This window comes from Ranitomeya imitator, chromosome 1, assembly GCF_032444005.1.
Source record: "Ranitomeya imitator isolate aRanImi1 chromosome 1, aRanImi1.pri, whole genome shotgun sequence".
NCBI lineage: Eukaryota > Metazoa > Chordata > Amphibia > Anura > Dendrobatidae > Ranitomeya > Ranitomeya imitator.
This window is the reverse complement of record NC_091282.1, coordinates 422322478-422347855: the sequence shown is the minus strand read 5'-3', so window position 1 is coordinate 422347855 and position 25378 is coordinate 422322478. Positions and strand designations below refer to the sequence as shown.

The 25378-nt window shown below is 47.6% G+C and overlaps 1 protein-coding gene across 3 annotated transcripts; it reads left to right on the top strand.

The window, feature by feature from the left end:
• Positions 1–19410, top strand: LOC138675200 (uncharacterized). 3 transcript variants are annotated; one of them, XM_069763247.1, is made up of 5 exons: positions 1–143; positions 3336–3605; positions 5088–5193; positions 7365–7585; positions 17539–19410. In XM_069763247.1, the coding sequence occupies exons 2-5, from the start codon at positions 3374–3376 to the stop codon at positions 19320–19322; spliced, it is 2343 nt and encodes a 780-aa protein (XP_069619348.1). In that variant the 5' UTR covers positions 1–143; positions 3336–3373; the 3' UTR covers positions 19323–19410. The 3 variants fall into 3 exon arrangements, with proteins under 3 accessions (XP_069619348.1, XP_069619355.1, XP_069619341.1); XM_069763254.1 differs by having other exon boundaries at positions 41–143; positions 3540–3605; XM_069763240.1 differs by lacking the exon at positions 1–143 and having other exon boundaries at positions 2966–3605.
• Positions 19411–25378: the final 5968 nt, after the last annotated feature.

Here is a 25378-nt window from a genome sequence, read left to right as displayed (position 1 = left end):
GCACGGCCGCGCGCACCGGACGCATGCGCAGTAGCTAGGGCTACTCCGCCCGAGGCTGTAATAGCAGGTGGGCGGGTGCTCTCCCAGCGAAGCACGCCCCAACCCCCTTCTCCCGCCTTCTCAGCGGACAGACACTGCTACCGGTATTAACCCTTTGGGGGGGAGAGGGCGCGGGGGGCTCAGAGAAGGGGACAGGGCCCGGGGGGGGTTTTGAGTACGGATAGATAGGGGGGTACGTTATGGCGGGGGTCCGTGTATGGATGGATAGGGGGTCCTTTACTGCGGGGGGGTGAGTACGGATAGATAGGGGGTCCGTTATGGCAGGGGGGTGTATGGATAGATAGGGGGTCCCTTATGGCGGGGGTCCGTGTATGGATGGATAGGGGGTCCCTTATGGCGGGGGCCCGTGTATGGATGGATAGGGGGTCCCTTATGGCGGGGGCCCGTGTATGGATGGATAGGGGGTCCCTTACTGCGGGGGGGGGGGTGGGTGAGTACGGATAGATAGGGGGGTACGTTATGGCGGGGGCCCGTGTATGGATGGATAGGGGGTCCCTTATAGCGGGGGCCCGTGTATGGATGATAGGGGGTCTCTTACTGCGGGGGGGGGGGGGTGAGTACGGATAGATAGGGGGGTACGTTATGGCGGGGGGGTGTATGGATAGATAGGGGGTCCCTTATGGCGGGGGTCCGTATATGGATGGATAGGGGGTCACTTATGGCGGGGGTCCATATATGGATGGATAGGGGGTCCCTTACTGCGGGGGGGTGAGTACGGATAGATAGGGGGTCCCTTACTACGGGGGGGGGGGTGAGTACGGATAGATAGGGGGTCCCTTACTGCGGGGGGTGAGTACGGATTGATAGGGGGGTACGTTATGGCGGGGGCCCGTGTATGGATGGATAGGGGGTCCCTTACTGCGGGGGGGGGGTGGGTGAGTACGGATAGATAGGGGGGTACGTTATGGCGGGGGCCCGTGTATGGATGGATAGGGGGTCCCTTATAGCGGGGGCCCGTGTATGGATGATAGGGGGTCTCTTACTGCGGGGGGGAAGGGGGGTGAGTACGGATAGATAGGGGGGTACGTTATGGCGGGGGGGTGTATGGATAGATAGGGGGTCCCTTATGGCGGGGGTCCGTATATGGATGGATAGGGGGTCACTTATGGCGGGGGTCCATATATGGATGGATAGGGGGTCCCTTACTGCGGGGGGGTGAGTACGGATAGATAGGGGGTCCCTTACTACGGGGGGGGGTGAGTAAGGATAGATAGGGGGTCCCTTACTGCGGGGGGTGAGTACGGATTGATAGGGGGGTACGTTATGGCGGGGGGGTGTATGGATGGATAGGGGTCCCTTATGGCGGAGCCCCACGTCATTTTTTTTCTAGAGTTAGTCCTAGAAAAAAAAAAATGGGCTTCGCTGTATTTTTGGTTGTCAGCCAGGTACAACGAGGTAGCTGGAGGTTGGTGGCAGTCCGTAGCTGCCAAGTTGTACCTGGCCGGACCAAAAATATGGTCGAAGCCCCACGTCATTTTTAAAAAAAATTCTACCAATAAAATGACATGGAGCTTTGCCGTATTTTTGGTTGCCAGCCAGGTACAACTTGGCAGTTGGGGGGCTGCAATCCTCATTGTGGAGAGACCCAAATGTTGTGGCCCCCCACGCTGCAAATTCTAACTCACAGCCACTCCAGAAAATAGCGCATTCATTACAGGTGCCATTTTCTGGTGCTGTACCCCAACTCTTCCAGTTGCCCTTGTGCTGGTGGCACACAGGAGCTCTCCATACGCGACATGGTGTCCGCTAACAAGTTGAGAGGAAATTAGCTCCAATCGTTAGCGGACACCATGTTGCGTATGGAGAGCTCCTGTGTGCCTAAACATTGAAGCTCCCTCACAAGTGACCCCATTTTGGAAACTAGACCCCCCCAAGGAACGTATCCAGATGCATAGTGAGCACTTTCAACCCCCAAGTGCTTCACAAATTTATCCATAAAAATAAAAAAAGTAATTTTTTTCTCCACAAATTTTTTTTTTTCATTTTTCCGGATCAATTTGTGAAGGACCTGGGGGTTCATAGTGCTCACTATGCATCTAGATACATTCCCTGGGGGGCCTAGTTTCCAAAATGGGGTCACTTGTGGGGGAGCTCTAATATTTAGACACACAGGGGCTCTCCATATGCGACATTGTTTCTGCTAACAATTCAGATTGTTAGCGGACACCATGTCGTGTAGGGAAAGCCCCTGTGTGCCTACACATTGGAGCTCACCCACAAGTGACCCCATTTTGGAAACTAGACCCCCCAGGGAACTTATCTAGATGGGCGGTAAGCATATTGAACCCCCAGGTGCTTCACAAATGAATCCGTAAAAATGACAAAAGAAAATTTTTGTGTAAGAAAAAAAAAAAAGGACTTTTTCATTTTTACAGATCAATTTGTGAAACGCCTGGGAGTTCCAAGTGCTCACTATGCATCTAGATAGGTTCCTTGGGGGGGTCTAGTTTTCAAAATGGGGGAGCTCCAATGTTTAGGCACACATGGGCTCTCCAAACGCAACATGGTGTCCGCTAACAATTTGAGCTGATTTTCCATTCAAATCTAGATCTAGATGGGCGGTGAGCATATTGAACCCCCAGGTGCTTCACAAATTGATCTGTAAAAATGAAAAAGTACTTTTTTTTTCACAAACATTTTATTTTAGCCTAATTTTTTTAATTTTCAAATGGGCAACAGGATAAAATGCATCCTAAAATGTGTTGGGCAATTTTTCCTGAGTACACTGATACCTCATATGTGGTTATAAACCAATGTTTGGGCGCACGGCAGGGCTCAGAAGGGACAGAGCGCCATTTCACTTTTTGAATGTAAAATTAGCTCCAAAAGTCAAATTGCGCTCCTTCCCTTCTGAACCCTGCCATGCGCCCAAACAGTGGTTTATGACCACATATGAGGTATTGATGTACTCAGGAGAAATTGCCCAACAAATTTTAGGATCCGTTTTGTCCTGTTGCCCATGTCAAAATGAAAGAATTGAGGCTACAAGAACATTTTTGTTAGAAAAATTAAAATGTCCATTTTTTTCTTCCACGTTGCTTCAGTTCCTGTGAAGCACCTGAAGGGTGAATTCTTCTTGAATGTAGTTTTGAGTAGCTTGAGGGCTGCAGTTTTTGGAATGGTGTCACTTTTGGGTGTTTTCTGTTGTGTACACCCCTCAAAGGGACTTCAAATGTGATGTGATCACTAAAAAAAATGGTTTTGTAAATTTTGGTGGAAAAATGAAAAATTGCTGATGAACTTTGACTCCTTATAACTTCCTACCAAAAATTTAGGTGGTCTGGTACAGATTGTGACATCCTTGTGAGAAGAAATGGCTGAAAACAAACCAACATGCACAGTTTGTGCCAAGACTTTTACTCAAAAGTATAGTGTGAATGTACACATGAGGAATGTTCATGATATGGAAGTGGGTTTAGGGGGGCCTTTGGCGTGCCCCATGTGTGACAGCAGAGTCCAATGTTACGAGGATCTTGCAGGTCATATGGAAGAGAAACATGGCATGCCAATGGAAAAAGAAGAACTAGCTTTTGCCTGTATGGAAGGTAAGACTGCTATATCTATATGGACTTTCTAGATCTATTGAGTATATAATCTGTATGTACATGTTCATATTTTGTTGCCAATGGCTATGCTTGCGTCATTTTGTCAAATATCAAGTAACAAAAATTGTTAACTTCAAACTGTCCTGTGTGACAGTATGTTCTAGCCGTGCACTACAGTGCTCAATCACACCTATTATAAACATGTTTGTAAGCAAATAGGGTACCGTCATACTAAATGACCCTCCAGTGATAACGAGCCGACCGCCGGTTGGCTCAGATCGCTGGAGGGCCGTTTTCTAATGCCTGTATTTACTATGTTAATGCATTAACATATCAAGCACCGCATTAAGATCGCTGCGGTTCTGGCCATGCCTCCGCCCGGGCCGGTGATTCTAGTTACTGGTCCAGGCGGTCCCGCAGCTGCCGCATCACCGGCCGCAGATGCGAGGAGCTCCAGGATGTGGCGTCCGGTTCTCTCTGTGACCCGGGTGCTGTCCCAAAGCAGTAGCGAGCAGGGCCCCGCTATGAGGATTGCTGCTCGCTGTTGCTAATACCTGTCATACACAGCGAGGTGACGGGTGCCAGCAACGAAATAAGCTGCTGAACTTTCAGCAGTGAGCAGCGACCTCACAGCGGGGGCCTGCTCGCTGCTACCTGTCACACACAGCAAGATCGCTATGGATCTTGTTGTGACGTCACTTTTTACAGCGAGATTGTAGCGATCCTGCTGTGTGTGATGTGGCCTTTACTCCAAACAATACATTATTTGTAGCAGTTGCTCATTCAGACTTTTTTAATAGTCTGACTATTCACCTTGCAAAAAAGCATGAATGCATCGGTTGGGTTGTGGCAAGGGGTGACAAACTGTATAGCTATTGAAACAATATTGCTCATAGCTTAATATTTGCTTCCAGTCTATTATATAATTGCCTAGAATACTACTTCCTGCAATTTGTGCCAACTTCCGTGGCTTTGTCCGGAGCTAATGTCCGGAGATAAGTGACGTCAACAGTGTCCAGTGTCTGATTGGTTGCCGCCTGCTGCGAGCGACCAATCAGAAACGTGCCGTACTGTGACACACTCCGCCCGCCATTTTGGTGTGATTTTTGAATTTTTACCTCACAGCAAGTTTCTACTGCGTGGAGGCGGGCCCAGTGACGTTGCTCTTCAAGCTCCTGCCGAATTTCGTCAAAAAAATGATAATACCATTTACCAAAACTATATATATTTAGTTGTGAAGTGGTTCAGTGACATTTTCACACCAATTTTGAACTTTTGTTTGGTGTTTTCTCCATATACTGCCTATTATTTTTGTTCTTTCTTACTATTATTTATTAATTGTATTATTCTTACATTTGAATAAATAAAGTATATATGGATTCTAGACTCCCGATTCTTTAGAATCGGGCTGCCATCTAGTATCATATAAACACTGTAGATGTCATACTACTCAGGGTATTTATAATATTTATTTCACTTTAGATTTTAAAGCATGGAAGAAGAAAGAAGAAAATGAAAACCAATCACTATATGTGAAACACACCGGATCAAAACTGCTCGCTAATGGAAAAAAGAGAACGCTGTTCCAGTAAGTACATGAGGCGATTAATTTGCTGATGTGTTTAAATTCCAAATCTGCCAGCAATTGTGCATTTGAAAAACCTGCTGCAAGAATAGCGACATTTGTTGTGATTTGTACATGGAGTTGGTGGAGGTGTTAACTTTGAAAAACTAAATTTCACTCCAATATTTGCTGCATAAGGCCACCCAAGCGTTTGTAAAAGCAATTTTTCAAAGTGTGTTTGCAGTGAAATATCGCTTTGCAATTGATCCCATGTTAAAGTTTAGGGACATGCACAACACGTTAAAAACTGAGTTTCAAAATAGATATTGCTAGCAATTTCTTGTCAACACTAGTTGTAGCACTTTCAAGAAAGTGTCAAGTGTGTTTTTAAATTGTTTTCAAAGTAGTATTGTTTTGATAGGCATTTCAGTACAATGGCTGTCTCCGGAAAGCACTTTGTACACTGTCCATTCACTAGTTTCAAAAAGCAAATTGTACATATATTCAGATGGATGCCCTAGTCAGAACGGGATTCCTGAGGATCCCCTCTGCTACCAGAGGGGGCCGAGTCATACTTACCATCCTGATACCTCCCACACCTGGCCTGTCTCCTGATGCCTCTTCCTGCTCATCCTCTTTAGTGCAGCCTAGCAACACCAGACACTTGGCTCACAGCGCACTTTGTGGCATGAAGCAGGTGACCACTCGTTCTCTAGCAATGCTAGACAACGCTCAAGAACATAGAAGTGACCCGTCCCAGGGCAGTGGGGATACTCGGGTGTCAGGCCTCTCTATTGCTGGGGGATGTCACGGCCACCGGCCTGACTCCGTGGCCCTGGCGGTGCAGTCAATAAGGGGTATTTACAGGGGAGTTGATTGTCTTCGTGACGCTACCTGTACATGTCCGATAACTCATACCGGCGCTGCTAGGGACCTCCGGGGCGATGGGCTGCAGCTGTTTTGTTTACCCCCTACAGGTAGGGTACAGTTCCTGGGGCTCAAGGGATGGACTGGCTGGGAGCTCGCAATAAAGACGGACACACACACTGAGTCTCTGTTCTGTACCTTTACTGGTGATGATGTAGCAGGTACCGTCCGGGAAGAAGGGTGCACCTCCGGTAGACTCCACACTGGTGAGGTATAGGCCTCCTTAGTTTCTTTCTGAGTGTCTGGATCGGTTCGTGTGTGTAACTACACCGTCCTGTGCTGTCCTTTTCTCTAGCTCGCACCCGTCTCTGCTGCACTGAAGGGTTCTCTTCCTAAAGGGTTCCTAATGCTGGGAATCTGCGGTGTACATCCACGGGCTCTTCAGCTTCTAACCCCTTCGTTGACTGGTGCTGCAGGTGTTTACCGGGAGGCTAAACCTCCTCGGGGTCTGTGGATTCTCTGTAGTCTACTCTAGGCAGCTACAGACTTCGGATTCCAATATCCAGTGCTTCTCTGGGTTGAGACCGGCAAGTCTCTATCTCTCTGTCCCAGTGCTGCTGGTTCTCGCCTCTGCCTCGGACCTCACTCTTCTGGCCCACACTCTGGCTCTGGCTCTCCCACTGCTACTACGCCTGACTTTTCTGTAGTCACCAGTCTCAGCTACACTCTGCTTCTGCAGCTCTCCTAGCATCTGTACGCTCTGGTGCGCTATCCTCCAAGACCCGTATTTATAGGGGATCTGGTCTGCAGTAACCAGTGGAGCTCCCCCTACTGGTCTGGAGGTTATGGGGTTGTGTGTAGTGTGGACACTCAGTGTGGAGCTTCCCCTTGGCGAACTAAGTGGTTTGTGGGCTCCTGGCACAGGGCGCCACAGACGGAAGAGGCATCAGCCCCTGGCAGCGCTGTAGTCAGAGTGAATCTCCTATGGACTGCGGCCCCACTGCTTGGAAACCAGCATTTCTGGTGGCCAGGCAGCCGACCTGGATGTACAACGCTGCAATCAGATTAACATCTGTTTGCAGCATTTTGCATACAAAGCAATTTGTACAAACCAATATTGCAAATGTTTCTCAATGCTTTTTGGATTATCACTCCATCATGGACTTACAGTACAAAATGTGTTGCTCTATGTAGGTATTTAAATCAATATTGATGACATAATTTATTTAAAATTAGTTATCAAGTATTTTTGTTTTCTCACATATTCCTCATGTATTATATATTGTGCTTTATACACAAAAAAGATTTATATACTTGATATATTTCAGCTGCAATAGAGATGGTTCATACAGGTCCAGAGTTGGAACAGATCGAAAGAAGAAGTTAAAATCACAAGGGTCATGTAAGATAGAAGCAAGGTGTCCATCTTTTATCATCGTGAAAGAAGGAGCTGAAAATGTGAGAGTTACATTTTATAAGCGACATGTAGGCCACAGCATGTCTTTGGGACATCGAACGCTATCTAGAGACGACCGCACAGAAATTGCTGGTAAATGCGAGGCCCTATTCATATACAGTATATGTATGTGTGTGTGTGTATATATATATATATATATATATATATATATATATATATATATATATATATATATATATACATATATATATATATATATATATATATATATATATATACATATATATATATATAATAATATCATATGTCCATATACAATATAGAGCACACCTCAAGTAATTCATCTCAAAACCAATTTCTTTATCGCCTCTCATTGGGGGACACAGGAACCATGGGTGTATGCTGCTGCCACTAGGAGGCTGACACTATACAAATAAAAAAGTTAGCTCCTCCTCTGCAGTGTACACCCCACCGACTGGCATTATACTCTTCAGTTTAGCTTAGTGTCAGTAGGAGGTGGACACGGGTCTTTCTTTAGACCCTTATCTACCTCAATGTGCGTCGTTTCTTTTCAGGTTTTTTCCGGATGGGATACAGGGTGAGCAGTCACACCTGTAGTCCCACAAGCGGACTATGAGTACGGCGTGTACTGCCATCCCGTATCCTCATAGATCCCTCAGCAGGACCAAGAGCCTGGCGCACAAGCGTGCTCAGAAGTCCGGTCCTGGCCCGTTCCCCACCCACTCGCCCACCAGAGCCTGTCGGTCGGAGGAGACGAGGACGTCCATCAGCAGCTCCTATGGACGTCTGATACCTTCTCAAGGTTAGTAGCAGACGACGGGGGATTTTACTAGGTGAGTATTTCTAAAGGGGTTCCCAGGCGGGTCATCGCTGCATTTACAGCACTTTCCCCGTTCCCTGCGCGGTGGCTACCCTTTCCATGCCCCATCGCGTTCCTCCAGCGGTCGCCGTCTTCCTTCAGGCCCCGGCCTCCTGGGGCCTGCTTGCGGCACACTCCTGCCTGCATTTTCCTCAGCGGTCGCTGGCTCCTAATTTAGGCCCCGGCTCTTCCCGGGGCCTACTTGCGACGTACCAGCTGCCCTCAGCGTTCCCCCCTCAGCGTTCTATGCGGGGCGTCGCTCACCTCCACAGCCAGCGGGGGCCTACTCCGGCGATTCTTCACCGGCGGCAGCGCTCCCTCTCTTAAATGCGGCGGTTGCCGCGCCGCTCTGCCGGGCAGCGTCTGCGCCGGGCAGCGTCTGCGCCGCGGGGATCCTCTCTCCGGTCACCGGCTCCTAATTTAGGCCCCGGCTTTTCCGGGGCCTACTCCGGCGACTCTTTTCCGGCGGCATGCGGCGGCTTCAGCGCCGCTCTGCCGGGCAGCGTCTGCGCCCCGGGGGTTCTTTTCAGCGGGCACCGGCTTCTAATTTAGGCCCCGGCTTTTCCCGGGGCCTACTTCCGGTGCCGCGCTCCGCCCACTTCCTTCTCCATCGGGCGGGCTTTTTTTTTCCCGCCCGACATACTGTGCCTGCTCATCGGCGCCCCCCTGTCTGGCTCCGCCCCCTTCCTCCAGGAACAGCGTCTGTTGTGCTCACCGCTTCTTAGCTGCAGGAGCTCACGCAGCGCGCCCCACACCTTCGCCTCTGCATCCTCCGTGGGCAAAAATCTGCACAGAATCCAGCAGGCAGGAGTTCTCCTCTGGCAAGTGGGACATCCTCCAGGACGGGTCCGTGAGTAGCTGCACTGCAGACTGACACCCCCCTCTGCCCCAACTGTCCCCTAACCCACTGGCATCTTCAGGGACCTCTCAAAATGTCTACCTCTAAAGGGGGCCGCTCTCGCCCTCCTACTTCTTCTGCCTTAGTCACGTACTTCGCTTGTTCGTCTTGTAACAGCAAACTTCCCTCAGGTCAGTCCTCCCCGCTGTGTCAGTCCTGCAGCAACCCGATTGTTCCCACCGCCCAGGATCCCCCGGCTGTTCCGCCCGAGAGTGATCCCCCCATCCCAGGATGGGCCGCCTCTCTGTCACAATCGGTGGCCGATTTAACACGGGTATCTCAAACCCTGGTGTCCGCGCTGGATCGGTTACCCCTGCAGGCCCCGGCCGTAGCCAGCGGGTCACAGGAACCGCCGCCAGAGCTCTCCTTGATAAGCCACAAAAGGTCCAGACAGGAACGTCGGTCTGAGTCCTCTTCGCGCTCCATCTCGCCGCTCGGCCCTCCCCCGCGGTTGGTGTCCCACCGATCCTCCTCCCCTGAGTCAGGCGAGGCATTATCTGATGCGCCTTCGGAGGATACTTCGGAGCTGGATCCTAACCAAATCGCCACCATGAGTGAGACAGTCCAGAACCTCATTGGGGCAATAAACCAAACATGTGGCATCAAGGATCCCTCTACGGAACCCGCAGATCAGGCGGTTTCGTTTAGACGGGCCAAACCACCTTCAAAATTTTTCGCTCCTCATCCTGAATTCGAGGAAATCGTGTCCAGAGAGAGAGAGAACCCCACTAGGCGTTTTCAGAGGGGGAAACGCCTGGGTGTGTTATATCCTTTTCCTCCAGAACTTTCCGCCAATTGGACGGCCTCTCCCTCGGTGGACCCCCCTGTTTCCAGGCTGTCCACCAACACGGTGCTTCCTCTGCGGAGCATCTCTGAAGGATTCTAACGATAGAGTTATAGAATCCTTTGCGAAATCTGCTTTTGAAGCGGCTTCAGCGGCTCTATGTCCAGCTTTTGCTTCCACTTGGGCTTCAAAATCCATCTCAAAATGGGCCAAGGATCTTCGGCGAGGTATCCTGGATGGAGCGCCTCCCGCGCAATTAGCGGAACTTGCCAACCAGATTTCCCACGCTGGTGAATACCTGGTTTCCGCCTCCCTGGATGTCGCGTCTTGTGCGGCTCAAGCTTCCAGCAATGCCGTTGCCATCCGCCGGACCGTTTGGCTCAAGGCCTGGCAGGCGGACTTGTCCTCCAAAAAGTCCCTCACTAGTCTGCCCTTCCAGGGCTCTCGCCTCTTTGGTTCCCAGCTGGACCAAATAATTAAGCACGCCACCGGGGGTACAAGTTCTCTTCTCCCCCAGGCTAAGCCTCGTCGCCCTCCTCCTAGACGACAGTTTCGTTCTTTTCGGCCTTTTCGTCGCTTCGCTGCGTCAAACTCCTTTTCCCAGCAGCAACAGAGGCCACAGGCACGTCAAGAGAAGAAGGCGGTGTCCTTTAGGCCCACTCCGTCCTGGCGTCCTCGTTTCTCCCAGGGTAGATCCTCCAGGCCCAGGACTGGAAGATCCACCTCGGCATGACTCTCGGCAAGACTCCAGCCCAACTCCCAGATTGGGCGGCCGTCTTCTCCTTTTCAGGGACGTCTGGATTTCCGCAGTAGAGGATGCATGGGTCAGGGAAGTTGTATCCTCGGGATACAAAATAGAGTTCGCTTCCCGACCTCGGGATCGTTTCTTCCAATCCCGTCCTCCAAGAGACCCCGCTCTAGTTCCGGGCTTCTTCTCAGCCATCGCTTCTCTGCTCAAGTCCGGGGTAATCGTTCCCGTCCCAGAAAAGGAACGGTACACGGGTTTCTACTCGAACCTCTTTGTGGTACCGAAAAAAGACGGCAAGGTTCGTCCCATTCTGGACCTCAAATTGTTGAACAGGAGGGTTCGCCTGAGACACTTCAGGATGGAATCCCTTCGTTCAGTAATTGCTTCCATGGAGGCTCAGGAATTTCTATGCTCTATAGATATCCAGGACGCCTACCTACATGTTCCAATATTTCCCGGACATCACCGTTTCCTGCGCTTCGCAGTGCAACAAGATCATTTTCAGTTCGTCGCCCTGCCGTTCGGTCTCGCAACCGCGCCAAGGGCGTTCACGAAAATCATGGCGGCGCTGATGGCCATTTTGAGAGTCAGAGGCTTGGTTCTGTTTCCATACCTCGACGACATCCTCATCAAGGCTCCGTCCTTTGCTCAGGCCCACGAAAGCTTGTCCATTGTTCTCGACACCTTATCCCGTTTCGGATGGCTGGTCAACCGGAAGAAGTCCTGCCTTATTCCTTCTCAGCGCATCATCTTTCTGGGCATGCTCTTCGACACTCTTCAGTCCAGAGTCTTCCTTCCCAAGGACAAGAGATCCACCCTTTGTCGGGACATTCTCTTGCTCCAGGGTCCTCGGCCTCCCTCCCTCCGATCGGCCATGAAGGTTCTGGGGAGGATGGTAGCTACCTTGGAAGCTATTCCCTTCGCCCAATTCCATTCTCGACCCCTTCAGCAAGCCATTCTGTCTCAGTGGGACAGGTCAGTCTTCTCCCTGGATCGGCCGATCAGACTCTCCTTTCGGGTCAAGCGGTCTCTCAACTGGTGGCTGACGTCTCCACTCATCTCCCAGGGCAGGTCCTTCCTTCCGGTTCACTGGCAGGTGGTGACAACGGATGCCAGCCTGATCGGCTGGGGTGCGGTGTTTCGCCACCTGACGGTTCAGGGCCGTTGGTTGCTGCAGGAGTCCGCGCTGCCGATCAACGTCCTCGAAATTCGGGCCATCTTTCTGTCCCTCCGCCATTGGGAAAGGATCCTCAGGGGCCTTCCAGTCCGGATCCAGACAGACAACGCCACGGCTGTGGCATATGTCAACCAACAGGGGGGGACTCGGAGCTCCTTGGCCCTTGCCGAGGTATCCAAGATCCTCCTTTGGGCAGAGGCAACGATTCCGGTGATATCCGCGGTGCATATCCCCGGCGTAGAAAACTGGGCCGCCGACTTCCTCAGCCGCGAGGGTCTCGCGGCAGGGGAATGGTCCCTGCATCCGGAGGTCTTCCATCAGATTTGTCTTCGATGGGGAACTCCGGATGTGGATCTCACGGCGTCTCGAATCAACAGGAAGGTTCCACAATTCGTCTCCAGGTCACGCGATCCTCTCGCAGTGGGCGTCGATGCTCTGGCCATTCCTTGGTCACAGTTCGAGCTGCCCTATCTGTTCCCACCCCTTCCATTACTTCCCAAACTGTTGAAGAAGATCAAAGCGGAAGGGGTGCCGGTCATCCTGATCGCCCCGGATTGGCCCAGGAGAGCTTGGTTCGCGGAGCTCGTCAACCTTCTCGCGGACGCTCCCTGGTGCCTTCCAGACAGGCCCGATCTGCTGTCCCAGGGTCCGATCTGCCACCCGAATTCTCGGTCGCTCAGTTTAACGGCGTGGCTGTTGAGACCGCGGTTCTAAGAGCGTCCGGCCTTTCGGACCGGGTGATTCACACCATGATTCAGGCTCGGAAGCCTTCGTCTTCCAGGATCTACTACCGCACCTGGAAGGCCTACTTCCGTTGGTGCGAGTCCAACCGCGTGCCGCCTATGGTTTTTTTCCCTGCCTTCTCTTTTGGCCTTCCTTCAGGCAGGACTGGATTCGGGCCTGGCTCTTAGTTCCCTGAAGGGTCAGGTCTCTGCGCTTTCCATCCTCTTTCAGAAGACCTTGGCCTCTCGGCCACAGATTAAGACCTTCTTTCAGGGGGTAGCCCACGCCGTCCCGCCGTACAGGGCCCCTGTGGAGGCATGGGACCTAAACCTGGTACTGGACGTTTTGAAGGTTTCTCCCTTTGAACCTCTTAGGGAGATTCCTCTATCAGTTTTATCTTGGAAGGTGGCCTTTCTTGTGGCCATCACGTCCATTCGCCGCGTTTCCGAGCTGGCGGCACTGTCTTGCCGCCCTCCGTTTTTGGTCATTCACCAGGACAAGGTGGTCTTCCGACCTCCACCTTCTTTTCTTCCTAAGGTGGTTTCCACCTTCCACCTCAACGAGGACATCGTTCTACCTTCCTTTTGTCTGGCTCCGACTCATCCTCTGGAGCGATCGTTGAACAAGCTGGACCTAGTCAGGGCAGTGAGGATTTATCTGGATAGAACATCCTCTTTCCGGAAGACGGATTCATTTTTCGTCATTCCTGATGGCACGCGCAGAGGCCAGCCGGCTTCTAAAGCGACTATTGCTCGCTGGATCAGAACGGCAATTTTGGAGGCTTACCGGGTCAAGAACAGAGTGCCCCCTCCTGGGATTAAGGCTCACTCTACCCGGGCAGTCGGCGCCTCCTGGGCGGTGCACCACAGGGCTTCCGCCCTACAGCTTTGCAAAGCGGCAACTTGGTCTTCCATCCACACGTTCGCCAAATTTTACAAGGTCCATACCTACGCATCGGCGGACGCCAGCTTAGGCAGAAGGATCCTGCAGGCGGCAGTGGTGAGTCCTCTGACCTGATGGAAGTCTGTTTTCCCGCCCTTGGGACTGCTTTGGGACGTCCCATGGTTCCTGTGTCCCCCAATGAGAGGCGATAAAGAAAACAGGATTTTTGGTTGCTTACCGTAAAATCTGTTTATTGAAGCCTCCATTGGGGGACACAGCTCCCTCCCAATGTTTTCTGTTGTTATCTGTTCTATGACTGTTCTCACGTTACAGTTCTCAAGTTTGTGGTTATGGTTTTTCAACCTTGTTTCATTATCTCCTACTGCTTTCTCACTAACTGAAGAGTATAATGCCAGTCGGTGGGGTGTACACTGCAGAGGAGGAGCTAACTTTATTTGCATAGTGTCAGCCTCCTAGTGGCAGCAGCATACACCCATGGTTCCTGTGTCCCCCAATGGAGGCTTCAAGAAACAGATTTTACGGTAAGCAACCAAAAATCCTGTTTTCCCATCACACCATATGATAGGAAAACAGAGGCTATGGCCAAAATCATAGAATAAAATACTATTTATTCATGACAATAAAAATTCAACAGCAGAAAAAATTCTAATATAAAAACATACACGCTCGGAACAACACACAGCTGGATCACAAAAAGTACATAGCATAATGCGAAATAACCCAGTATGGTAATATAGGTACGGAGAATGAGTGAAATACCACAATGATATACAGATGTATTATAGATTAATAAACCAAAGATCTAAGTAAATCTGGAAAAGGTTAAACTAAACTCTAAATGAGGACACAGCAAAACATGCTACAAATAGTCCTCATAGAGAATCCCAGATAATCACCGCATATGACAGTGTACGTGGCAACTAAATATAAAAAGTAGTATAGGCCTAATAAGGTGTCGCCTAGATGGACATCATACAGGCTAAAAAGCCTTCTAAATAAATAATTTATATGGCGCAACGCACACCTGCCATATACTGTGAAGCAAAATGCTAAACCAAGCTACATACAGCAGTCTCAATGTGGATCTCCTAACCGGCTCCTAATACTGAGGAGCAGTCTCAATATGGATATCCTAACAGGTTCCCAGTACTAAGGAGCAAAGTGCTAAACCAAGCTACATATAGCAGTCTCAATGTGGATCTCCTCACAGGCTCCTAATACCAGAAAGCAATAATATGAATGATATGAACTTACATGGGTAAGTGATCCAAACCGGGTGCGTTCCACAGCGACCCCGACAGCGCCGTTTCGCCTGACCGGCTTCCTCAACAAGGGGGCGTAAGTGTATATATATATATACTAGATTAAGGCCCGGGAGGGCGGTGAAATGAACAGGTGCCCTAGAAATAGCCTCTGAATAGTAGAGTCCTTTCTCTAGAAAGGAAGCAGTTGTTTCGGGATTTATATGGTGTGTACGGTGGCTCAGTGGTTAGCACTGTTTATGGTGTCTCACTTGTTAGGACAGTATATGGTGGCTCAGTCGTTAGCAGAGGTTACGGAGGCTCAGTGGTTAGCAGAGTTAACGGCGGCTCAGGAGGAGGAGGGGTGCGGGCAGGAGGAGGAGAGGTGTGGACAGGAGGAGGCGTGCGGGCAGGAGGAGGAGGAGAGATGCGGGCAGGAGGAGAGGTGCGTGATTGTGACATCTTGGCAGGTCCTATTCAGAGAAAGAATACCTCTCCAGGCCGGTGTGTGGCAGCTCCAGCAGCTCACCCTGGACACAGGAGGAGCTGCACACCGGAGGAGGCGGCGGCAGAGGAGCGTGGCCGGCGGAGGTGCGGGGGCCTCGGGGCAGCACAGGGGGAGGGTGGGGGCAGACAGATCTGGGTGGGGGAGGAGGGAGCAGCGGGGTTGCTTCGGGTGTGTTTCGCCGGCGGGGGTAAAGTGACAGGAGCCCCCCCGTCCGAATGGTATCGGCGGCTCCTAAGTGGCGACGGATGTGACGTCACAAAAATAAATGCGACATACAGACGGAAGTTCACATCCGTGATTATTATATAGGATATATATATATATATATATATATATATATATATGTGTGTGTGTGTATATATATATATATGTGTATATATATATATATATATACATGTGTGTATATATATATATATATATATAGTGAATGTATAAGGAAATAGAGCGCACTTGCCGATCATCCAGTGCAGGAATCTTTATTCAAACATCGTGCTGTACATCTTCACGACCGGGGGTGTTGTACAGAGAGTGCGGCAAAGCGGGACGACGGCCGTTTCATGCCTGGCTGGCGCTTCAACGGGTCAGTCGTCCCGCTTTGCCGCACTCTCTGTACAGCACCCCCAGTCGTGAAGATGTACAGCACGATGTTTGAATAAAGATTCCTGCACTGGATGATCGGCGAATGCGCTCTATTTCCACCCAAGATCAGATATCCTGGCTTTACACAGGTGAGCGGTTCCCACTTTGTTCTTCCTGGCAGTGGTGCTGTCTGGCTGTTCCTTTTGCATTTGCTATATATATATATATATACACACACACTTGAGTATAAGTAAAGGCCCCAAATGTAAGCACAAAAAAGTGGTCAAACTTGTTGACTTGAGTATAAGTTGGGAGTGGGAATTGGGCTACTGGGGGGGTCTGTCTGCTGCTCCATGCAGCCAGCTGCAGCCCCCGGACAAGTCCTCCCTGTAGCCAGCAGGTCCCCTCTTTAGCCAGCAGCAGGTCCCCCTTAGCCAGCAGTGCTCCCCATTAGACAGCAGTGTCCCCCATAGCTAGCGGGGGCATCGGGGCAGCACAAGGGGAGGGTGGGGGCAGACAGATCTGGGTGGAGGAGAGAGGAGGGAGCAACGGGGTCGCTTCGGGTGTGTTTCGTCGGCGGGGGTAAAGTGACAGGAGCTCAACCCCTTCCCCCCCCCGTCGTCCGAATGGTATCAGCGGCTCCTAAGTGGCGACGGATGTGACGTCACAAAAATAAATGGGACATACAGATGGAAGTTCACATCCGTGATTATTATATAGGATATATATATATATAGAGTGAAAAAAATTTGGAACAGCATCCAGAGAATACCTTCAGTCACGGTGCAAAGCTCATCCAGCCAGCAATCCAAATGGCCTCGAACAATACAAGAAAAAAAGAAAAGCAGCACCAAATAATAAAAAATATTGTGGACTTTATTGCCTGAACGGCGTGGCAACGTTTCGGATATCAAATCCTTTCTCAAGCAGGAGAAAAGATTTGATATCCGAAACGTTGCCACGCCGTTCAGGCAATAAAGTCCACATTTTTTTCTTGTGTATATGTGTATATATATATATATATATATATATATATATATATATATATATATATATATACGCTTGAGTATAAGTAAAGGCCCCAAATGTAACCATAAAAAAAGTGGTGAAACTTGTTGACTTGAGTATAAGTTGGGAGTGGGAATTGGGCTCCTGGGGGGGTCTGTCTGCTGCTCCATGTAGCCAGCTGCAGCCCCCGGACAAGTCCTCCCTGTAGCCAGCAGGTCCCCTCTTTAGCCAGCAGCAGGTCCCCCCTTAGCCAGCAGTGCTCCCCATTAGACAGCAGTGTCCCCCATAGCTAGCAATGTTCCCCATCGGTGTTAAAGTTTTTGGCTATACAGCCTTCATAACACACTTTCACATGTAGGAACCAAACAACCCATGCCATCTGCCTTCTCCAAGTGAGCGCCTCGGCTGGCTAGCAACTCATGATAGATAGATATATATCCAATTGAAATACATTTGATGGCATGTTGCTTGACATGAAAGTAGCCATACATGCAGAAGTAGATTACTACTTAATGGTCATTGAATATAAAAAATGAAAACGATTTACTCATTTTAAAAAATTAGTGTTTGTTATTGAAGTGACATTGAATTAGTTGAAGTATAACTGATCATTGGTTAAATATTCATCTTTCATAGGACTCTTGGAATCTGGAAGACCGCTATCAACCATCCTTGATTTAGTTCGAGATAGTTGTCTTAATAGCGAGCATTTCCAGCGTATTCATCTTCAGACTAAAATGGACATGCGCAATATAACTACAGAGTTCAATCTGAAAAAGGATCGTCTCCACCAAAATGATGCCATCAGTCTTGAGATCTGGGTGAATTCATTTTTAGAGGATAACATGGACTATCACCCAGTCGTCTTCTACAAAAGGCAGGAGGAGTCAGATAAGACGGTGGTGGGATCTCCACATTTAAATGATGAAGATTTTTTACTTGTCATCATGACACCGTATCAAAAGAAAATGTTTTTAGAATTTGGACGTGACATTATTTGTGTGGATGGCACTCACGGAACGAATGGATATGATTTCCAGTTACTAACAATATTAACTGTAGATGAGTATGCTTCAGGATACCCTATCGCTTTTTGTTTCACAAACAGGAAGGATACAATTGCATATAAAAGATTTTTCCTTGCAGTTAAAATGGCTAATTCGATGCCAGTAAATTATATCTGCAACATATTTATGAGTGATGATGAGCCCGCATTCCTCAATGCCTGGGAGGAAGTGATGGGTCCTGTAAAGCATCGCCTGCTTTGCAGTTGGCACGTAGACAGAAACTGGCAATCCAATGTCCATTCCAAAATAAAGTGTCACCGTAAAGGAGTGATGGCATACAAGGTATTACATTTATTGCAAAAAGAATGTAATGAAACTTCCTTCCTCCAAAAATTACAGCTTTTTCTCCAAGAATTAGGTGAAGATGAAGATACCCAAGAGTTTGCCAGATATTTTCGTGCAGTTTATGCTAAGCGACCTGAAACTTGGGCATATTGCTATAGAAAGGGCCTTAGAATAAATACAAACATGTATCTCGAATCCTTTCACAGAGTGTTTAAACACATGTATTTGGAGGGTAAAAAAATAAAACGGCTGGATAAGTGTGTGTCGGCACTAATGAAATTTACAAGGAACAAAATGTTTGAAAGATTGATTCGAAAAAAAAAGACGCCTTCTCATCGACTTACTCAAATGCAAAATTCTCACATTGAGAGCTTGGCAATTAGCAACAGTATGATTGTAGTACATTCAAAGAACGCAGTCTTTGAGGTGCAGGCCTCAGATTTAAAACATAGCTATGTTGTGACCAAAGAAGAGGTGACAGAGTGCAGCCTTAAAAATGTCTGCCCTTTAACCTGTTCTCTTTGCCAGATCTGCGTCCACATGTACACCTGTTCTTGTTTGGATCACTTAATAAAAGGAAACATTTGCAAACATATTCATGCAGTTGTGCGGCTGGGTTTAACAGAGGACCCCAAAACGCTTACCAGCACCCATGCAGAGACCACAGAAGCCGATGAGTTAATGGCAGATATTTTAAAGTTTAACGTGCCTCTTGATTATTGTACATCTTCACAGAGGCAATCTTTGATTAGTAGTTCTGAGGTTCTGGCCAGTTGCTTTAGAGTTAATGAGATATCCGCAGACACCATTAAAGCTGCTCAAAAAGACATTGGTAATCTATTATCAAAATATAGCAATGATGACTTAACTGTAAGGATGAAAAATAGGGAGCCACCAAACAAAAAGATTCAGAAACAAACAAGGCTTTTCTCTACAAAAAAGAGAAAGGAAAATCTGAAGACATGTCCCAAACCAAGTGCCAATGAAAAAGACAATTTGTGGGTGAATTTGGGTAAGGGTGAAGCTGAATACATCCACACTGAATTTGATCACACATATTGTAAATAGTTCACAGGCAATTATTTACAACTACTTGTTGGTTTCTTCATTACATCAGTTAATGATGTCAATAAATGTACAAATGTTTGTCATGAAATATTGTAGTTTGCCTTGTTTTTCATTCTCATGTTTGGCTCAGAGCTGGTTTTTATGATTTCGATCACGAAACTTCAGTGTTGGTCAGAATGCGGAGGCAGGCCGATGTCAATGTGCCTCATACAGAATATATGCCAGTCTAATAGGGAATGCGAATGCCGAATGGTTCGCTTTTAGACACAGAAGCAAAGGTATACAGAAAAGCACTGCATAGAGTCCAACGTCACACATTATGACATGCTACTATCGTCGGCATTGATAGAGAACGAGTGGTCACCTGCTCGTTCCCTCGCAACTCATATGCTAGTGCCATGTCATCATTGGGCCTAGCGTGGTCAGGAGGCAAAGAAAGAAGGTTAGCCACACCTGCAGTATGCGGGAATGGACGGAGATAGTGTCGAGAGTTATGTATACTTCGGCTGGCAGCAGTTGTGAGAGCAGGAACTGGACAGTACAGCTGATGGTAAGTATGACTTCCCTCCCCCACACCACTGCTTTCCGGCCTCCATGGATGGATGGATGCATCACTATTGCAATGTGTTTGCAAAACTGATTGCAAACGGATTTCCATAGAGGGCCATTCTGTACAAATACATAAGAAGCAATTCCGCTTTCATACTGAATTGTGACTCGGTCATCAAAGCACAAGAGTTTACAGTTTTGATGACTGAGGAAAAAAACTAGTTTTTTTTAATGACACTCAGTTTCCAAACTGAGTGTGATACACTCCCTATACTTTAACATGGAATGCGAATTCGAGTGTTTACATACAAAATAGGTATGCTAAATCAGAAAGTAACACGCTCATGTGTCATGGAGCCTAATAGGATTTATTATTCACAGAAAATAAATGCAATTACACAGGTTAGGGCCCGTTCACACTTGCACCCAGTTCCGTCAGGAGGCGATCCACAATGGATCTGACTTCCTGAAGATCCCGGGCGAGGCTGGTGGGATGCCGACATTCTGCCAGCCTTTAGCATTGAAGCAAACGGGCGGTTTTTGCTACTCGCAGTCATCCGCTCGCTTCAGTCTTGCCGCTATCCACTACGTTGAAGCAGAACGAAAAGTAGAACATGTTCTACTTTTCGTTCAGCTCTAATGGAGCGGATCACGGCAAGACTGAAGTGAGTGGACGGCCGCGAGTAGCAAAAGCTGCACGTTCGCTTCAATGCTGTTTTACGTTTAGTTGTTTCAATGTAGCAGATCGCGGCAAAACTGAAGCGAGCAGATGGCCGTGATTAGCGGAAGCAGTCTGTTCGCTTCAATGATAATGGGTAACGGAATGCTGGCATCCCGCCAGCCTCGCCCGGGGTCATCAGGAGGTCAGATCCATTGCAGATCGCCTCCTGACGGACCTGGACGCAAGTGTGAACAGGCCCTTACATGACACACGTTTATTTCCTTTGGGTTAACGACAAAAAATAAAATTATGGCCTATTTGCCATTTTAACTCGTTCTATAGGCCTATTTGGACCCAAATTATGCCATTTTTTGCAATGACCTGTGTTAATTACTTTGGAATGCTGTCACCTATCCGCGCCATTCTGAGAGTTTTTTCGTGACATATAGTATTTCAAGTCAGTGCTAAATGGGGGTCAATATATTTAACCATTTGATATTACAGAATATTTCACTTTTTTTTAAATAGCATTTTTTACTTCAAAAATGTTTTGGTGGGGTGGTGAGTGTGTAATAGTTTATTGGAAAGTGAGGGGGACTTGGAAGGGGGAAGGAGTCAATTAGTGTTAACTTGTTTTGGAAAAGAAAAAAAAAGTGTTTTTACTTATTTTTATGCATAACACACTGGGTTTGTGGGGGCCACAAGACCCCAGCGTGTCAGGCAGAGCTGCTGCAGCGTGCAGCAGCAGCACTTGTCTCTGCTGATTATGGCACAAGGGATTTAAAACCAATTGTACTGTGACAGGCAGCACTGCTCAGAGCAAAAGTAGTCCTTTAACCCTCTATGCTCATCAGGGCTGTGCAGGCTGCATCAGCGCACACAGCCCTGGATCTCCCCTGTGGGACAGCTGAGAATGACTCAGGCGCTCCAGAGGGCTTCCCCCGGGAACCGATGACGCTTCAACAGCGTCACTAGGCTGCGATTGGCTCCCCAGAAAAGGGAACCAATCGGAGCGCTGCTGGGGACAGCAATTGGGATACCGGCAGGCCGAGGCAGGAGCCTAAGGCTAGGTTCACATTGCGCAAGGCGAGTCCGTCTAACGGACACGTTTTTAAGTAATGAAAACGCAATATAACGCACATACTAACGCGCCCATAGACTTGCATTGTCTGACGCATTGTGACGCATGCCAAAATTGGCACGCGTTTGTCACATAAAGTTTTTTTCTGACGGACCTTGGAACGCGGCTTGCAGCGTTTTCGGGTCTGGCCAAGCTAACGCAATACTAACGGAAGCGTTAATTCTGCCATAGAAGGCTATGGCAAACGCAGCCAGACGCAAGTCATGAAAAATTTCCAAATAGAACTGTACGTTTTAATAGCGTTTGAGGGTGGTCCATGTGGTCATGTGATAGGAAATATGATTTTGGCCATTAATCCCTTGCACATAGTTCTCCTGAGGCCTGCTGCACGTGAGAGAGAAAGTGTCGCAGCAAGAGATCACAGGAAATGTAAGTACATTTCTATATATTATATATCTCTATACATCATGGGAGTCTGTAGTGTCCGTCGGATGTGTGTGTACTAAAAATGTATTGTTTTGTTGCACGCAGATGTCGGATAGTGATAGCAGCAGCAGCAGGGTGTCTGCGGTGTTCTCCTCCCAATCGGTAGGCTTGCACTTTTAAAAACCACAATAATGTTGTGTGAAACTCCAGTGTATTGAGCTAAGCATGTGTATAATCATGTTTTTATTGCAAATAGGAGTCTTCGGAGCCCGAGGCTGCTAGGCCCCCCCCAAAAAAAACAGGCAAAACCCACAAAGGTACATGTCACACATTTTTAGTTTTGCAGGCATAAATTTATTAATCCAAGAAATGTAATTTTTTTTTACCTTTTAAATGCACAAAAGGTTGTGGCACATGGAGGACAAAAGCGAAAGGTTCCTCGCCGTCTGTCGTCACCACAACTGCCAGTGGTAAATATAAAACTAGAAATTTTCTATCCAATATTTATCTACAATCTATCTATTCACTTTCTATCTACTATATCTATAAACTATACACTATCTATCTCGCTCTCTCTATCTATCGCTCTATCTATGTATCTATCTATGTATCTATCAGTCTTGCCACCAAGTGAAATTGAACCTTTCAACATAACGTTTTGGGTTTACATAGTCCAAGTCAGCGACCAAAAAAAAAAAGGATTGTGGTTGACGAAGAGCCGTTGACCATTCACAACGAGACACTGATCAACCTTGGGGAAGCCAACCCCTCTATATGGGACCAAAGCGACAGCTCCCACCATGACATCGTGAAGAACCGCAAGTTGTGGGATCAAATTATATGTCACTTCGATCCCCGATACATGGAGAAGTCGTCAACCTCAAAGAAAAAAATTGGTAAATATTGGTTAAATTACAAAATGTCAAGAATGCAGTCAAACAGCTTTTTTTTAAAAAATACTAAAAATCTTAAAACACCAAAAATGTAACTTTTTCTCTCCTATCTATCTACCTATCCACTTGTTGTCTACTATCTATCTCTCAACTATCTATACACTATTTCTAAACTATTTCTCTATCATCTATCTAATAACTACTATCTATCTACTATCTATATATCAACTATCTTAACTAACTATCCACAATTTTTAAACTATATATCTATGAACTATCTATCTACTATTTATATATCTTTTTTTGTTATCTTTTTTCCAGTTGGAAATCGATAAGGGATCGCTTTGTCCGTGACTACCGCAACAGTCAAAATGCACCAAGCGGATCAGGTGGCAAATGGGTGACCCTGTATGTGCATTACGATCAATTGCTCTTTCTGCAAAAAACAGTGTCTCAGCGCTCGTAAGTACAAAAAGGTTTGTGTGCGAGACAAAATAGTTTAAAGAAAAAAAATTAATTTTTTTTTTGCGTTACAGCACGATATGCAGTACCGCTGCGCCTAGACAGGCAGAGGAACTGGAGCCATCTCCATTAGAACCAAGCCAGCAGACGGGCGCTGAAGATGTGTCTGGCATCAGCGAGCCACGATCTGTGGAGAGAAGCACTGTTGCTTCTGGTGTGAGTGCCCGGTTGCAATCACAGCGTGGACGCAAGCGAGCATCACAAAAAGATGAAGCTGATGCCATTATTGTCGATGGACTCTCAACGGGTAGAGGACATGTGTCGCAGTGAACTCAAAGAGCTGAGGCGGGAAATTACCGACTTGCAATCCCGCGAGTCTGTATATTCTGCAAATGAGTGGAAGCTCCTTTTTTTGTCCTATGTGCCTGTAGCTCAAAATATCCCAGCACACAGAAACCTTATGTTTAGGCAAAGGCCGAATGACCTTCTTGAGGAATTTGTGGGCCCCCAGGAACCCGCTCCATCGAGAACAAGAAGCATGGACATGCCAGCCTACAACCCTCAATATAGAGGCTGGGGTGAAACGAGCATGGAACATCAGAGACAAACTAGCAGTCCATCATACAGTTGGGCAGACAATACGCCCGCGCAATACCAAAGTCTATAGTACTGTTCACTGTCCCCAGCCAGGTGCAATTACTGCGTTTCAAGTTTTGTTGGTTAATTTTTTTTTTGCACCCAATTTTGTATTTTTTTACATCCCTATGGGATATCATATGTTAAAAATGTCTAGCAACAGTTTGTTCGTACAAATTCCTAAACATTTAGTAAACTGTTTAAAATTTAAGATTCTTGTATGACTTTAACACAACATAATAACATGAATGTAACTTTTTACACGACATAAGGTTGTGGGAAATAAAACAAACAAAAAAAGTCCCACACATTTCAGCAAAACATCAGGATACAACTTCAGACTTTAATTTTCACAAGTGTCTGTCTTGCCATGGAACATGGCCTTCATGTGTGAAGTAATGTGCAAATTGATCACGAATCGTCATTATTTGAGCTGTAGACCGGACAGCAGTCGATTCAATGCTAATGAGGTTCGACTCACATTCATCGGGGTCAACCACCTGGGGTTCATGTCTGGCAACAAAATTGTGCAGACATATGCATGCCTTCACTACACGTTTTCAGGTTGCAGTTGCATGCAAGTTAGTAAAATTCGGCATTTTAATGTCAAAATCCCAAAGGCACACTCCACATAACGTCTTGCCCGGTTCAAGCGATAATTAAAAATGCGCCTGGTGGAGTTTAGACTACGGCTTGAGTACGGCTTGAGGAGATTTTGTCCGAGTTGGAACGCCTCATCACCAACTAAAACATAGGGCAAACTTGGGTCTTCGGTCCCCGGTAGAGGTCGTGATGAGGGTATGTTAAAATTGTTGCTGTACAAACATCTCCCCATGTTGGAGTCTCTGAAGACTCTGGAATCGTTAGTCCGGCCATACGCACCAATATCCACAGCAACAAAACGGTACCTGGCATCCGCAATCGCCATCAATACTATGGAAAAGTATTTCTTATAGTTATTGTAGAGGGATCCACTATGCGCAGGTTTCTGAATCCGAATGTGCTTGCCGTCCATAGCACCAATACAATTGGGGAAATTAGCCACATCCTCGAACTGTTGGGAAATCGCTAGCCACATTTCTGATGTCGGGGTTGGTAGCACAAGTGGTTGCAAGTTGTTCCAAATGGCATCACAAGTTTCCCGAACCAGTTGGCAAATTGTTGACTTCCCAAGTCTAAATTGGTAATGCAGTGACGCAAAAGATCCTCCGGTAGCCAGATATCTGTCGGCATTCAAAAAGAAAAAAAAAAATTGTTTAGGATTTTAAAGGACAACTAAAAGGCTTGTTACAATGGAATATACAATTGCCTAAATGAACATAATTATGCCCCACGATACCTAGATCTA

Bases quoted from the DNA above. Each gene is read 5' to 3' on its own strand.
- LOC138675200 (XM_069763247.1), top strand. From the start codon at position 3,374: ATGGCTGAAAACAAACCAACATGCACAGTTTGTGCCAAGACTTTTACT. The intron at 5,194-7,364 runs GTAAGTACATGA...GATATATTTCAG, and splicing joins AAAAAGAGAACGCTGTTCCA to CTGCAATAGAGATGGTTCAT. The intron at 7,586-17,538 runs GTAAATGCGAGG...CATCTTTCATAG, and splicing joins CGACCGCACAGAAATTGCTG to GACTCTTGGAATCTGGAAGA.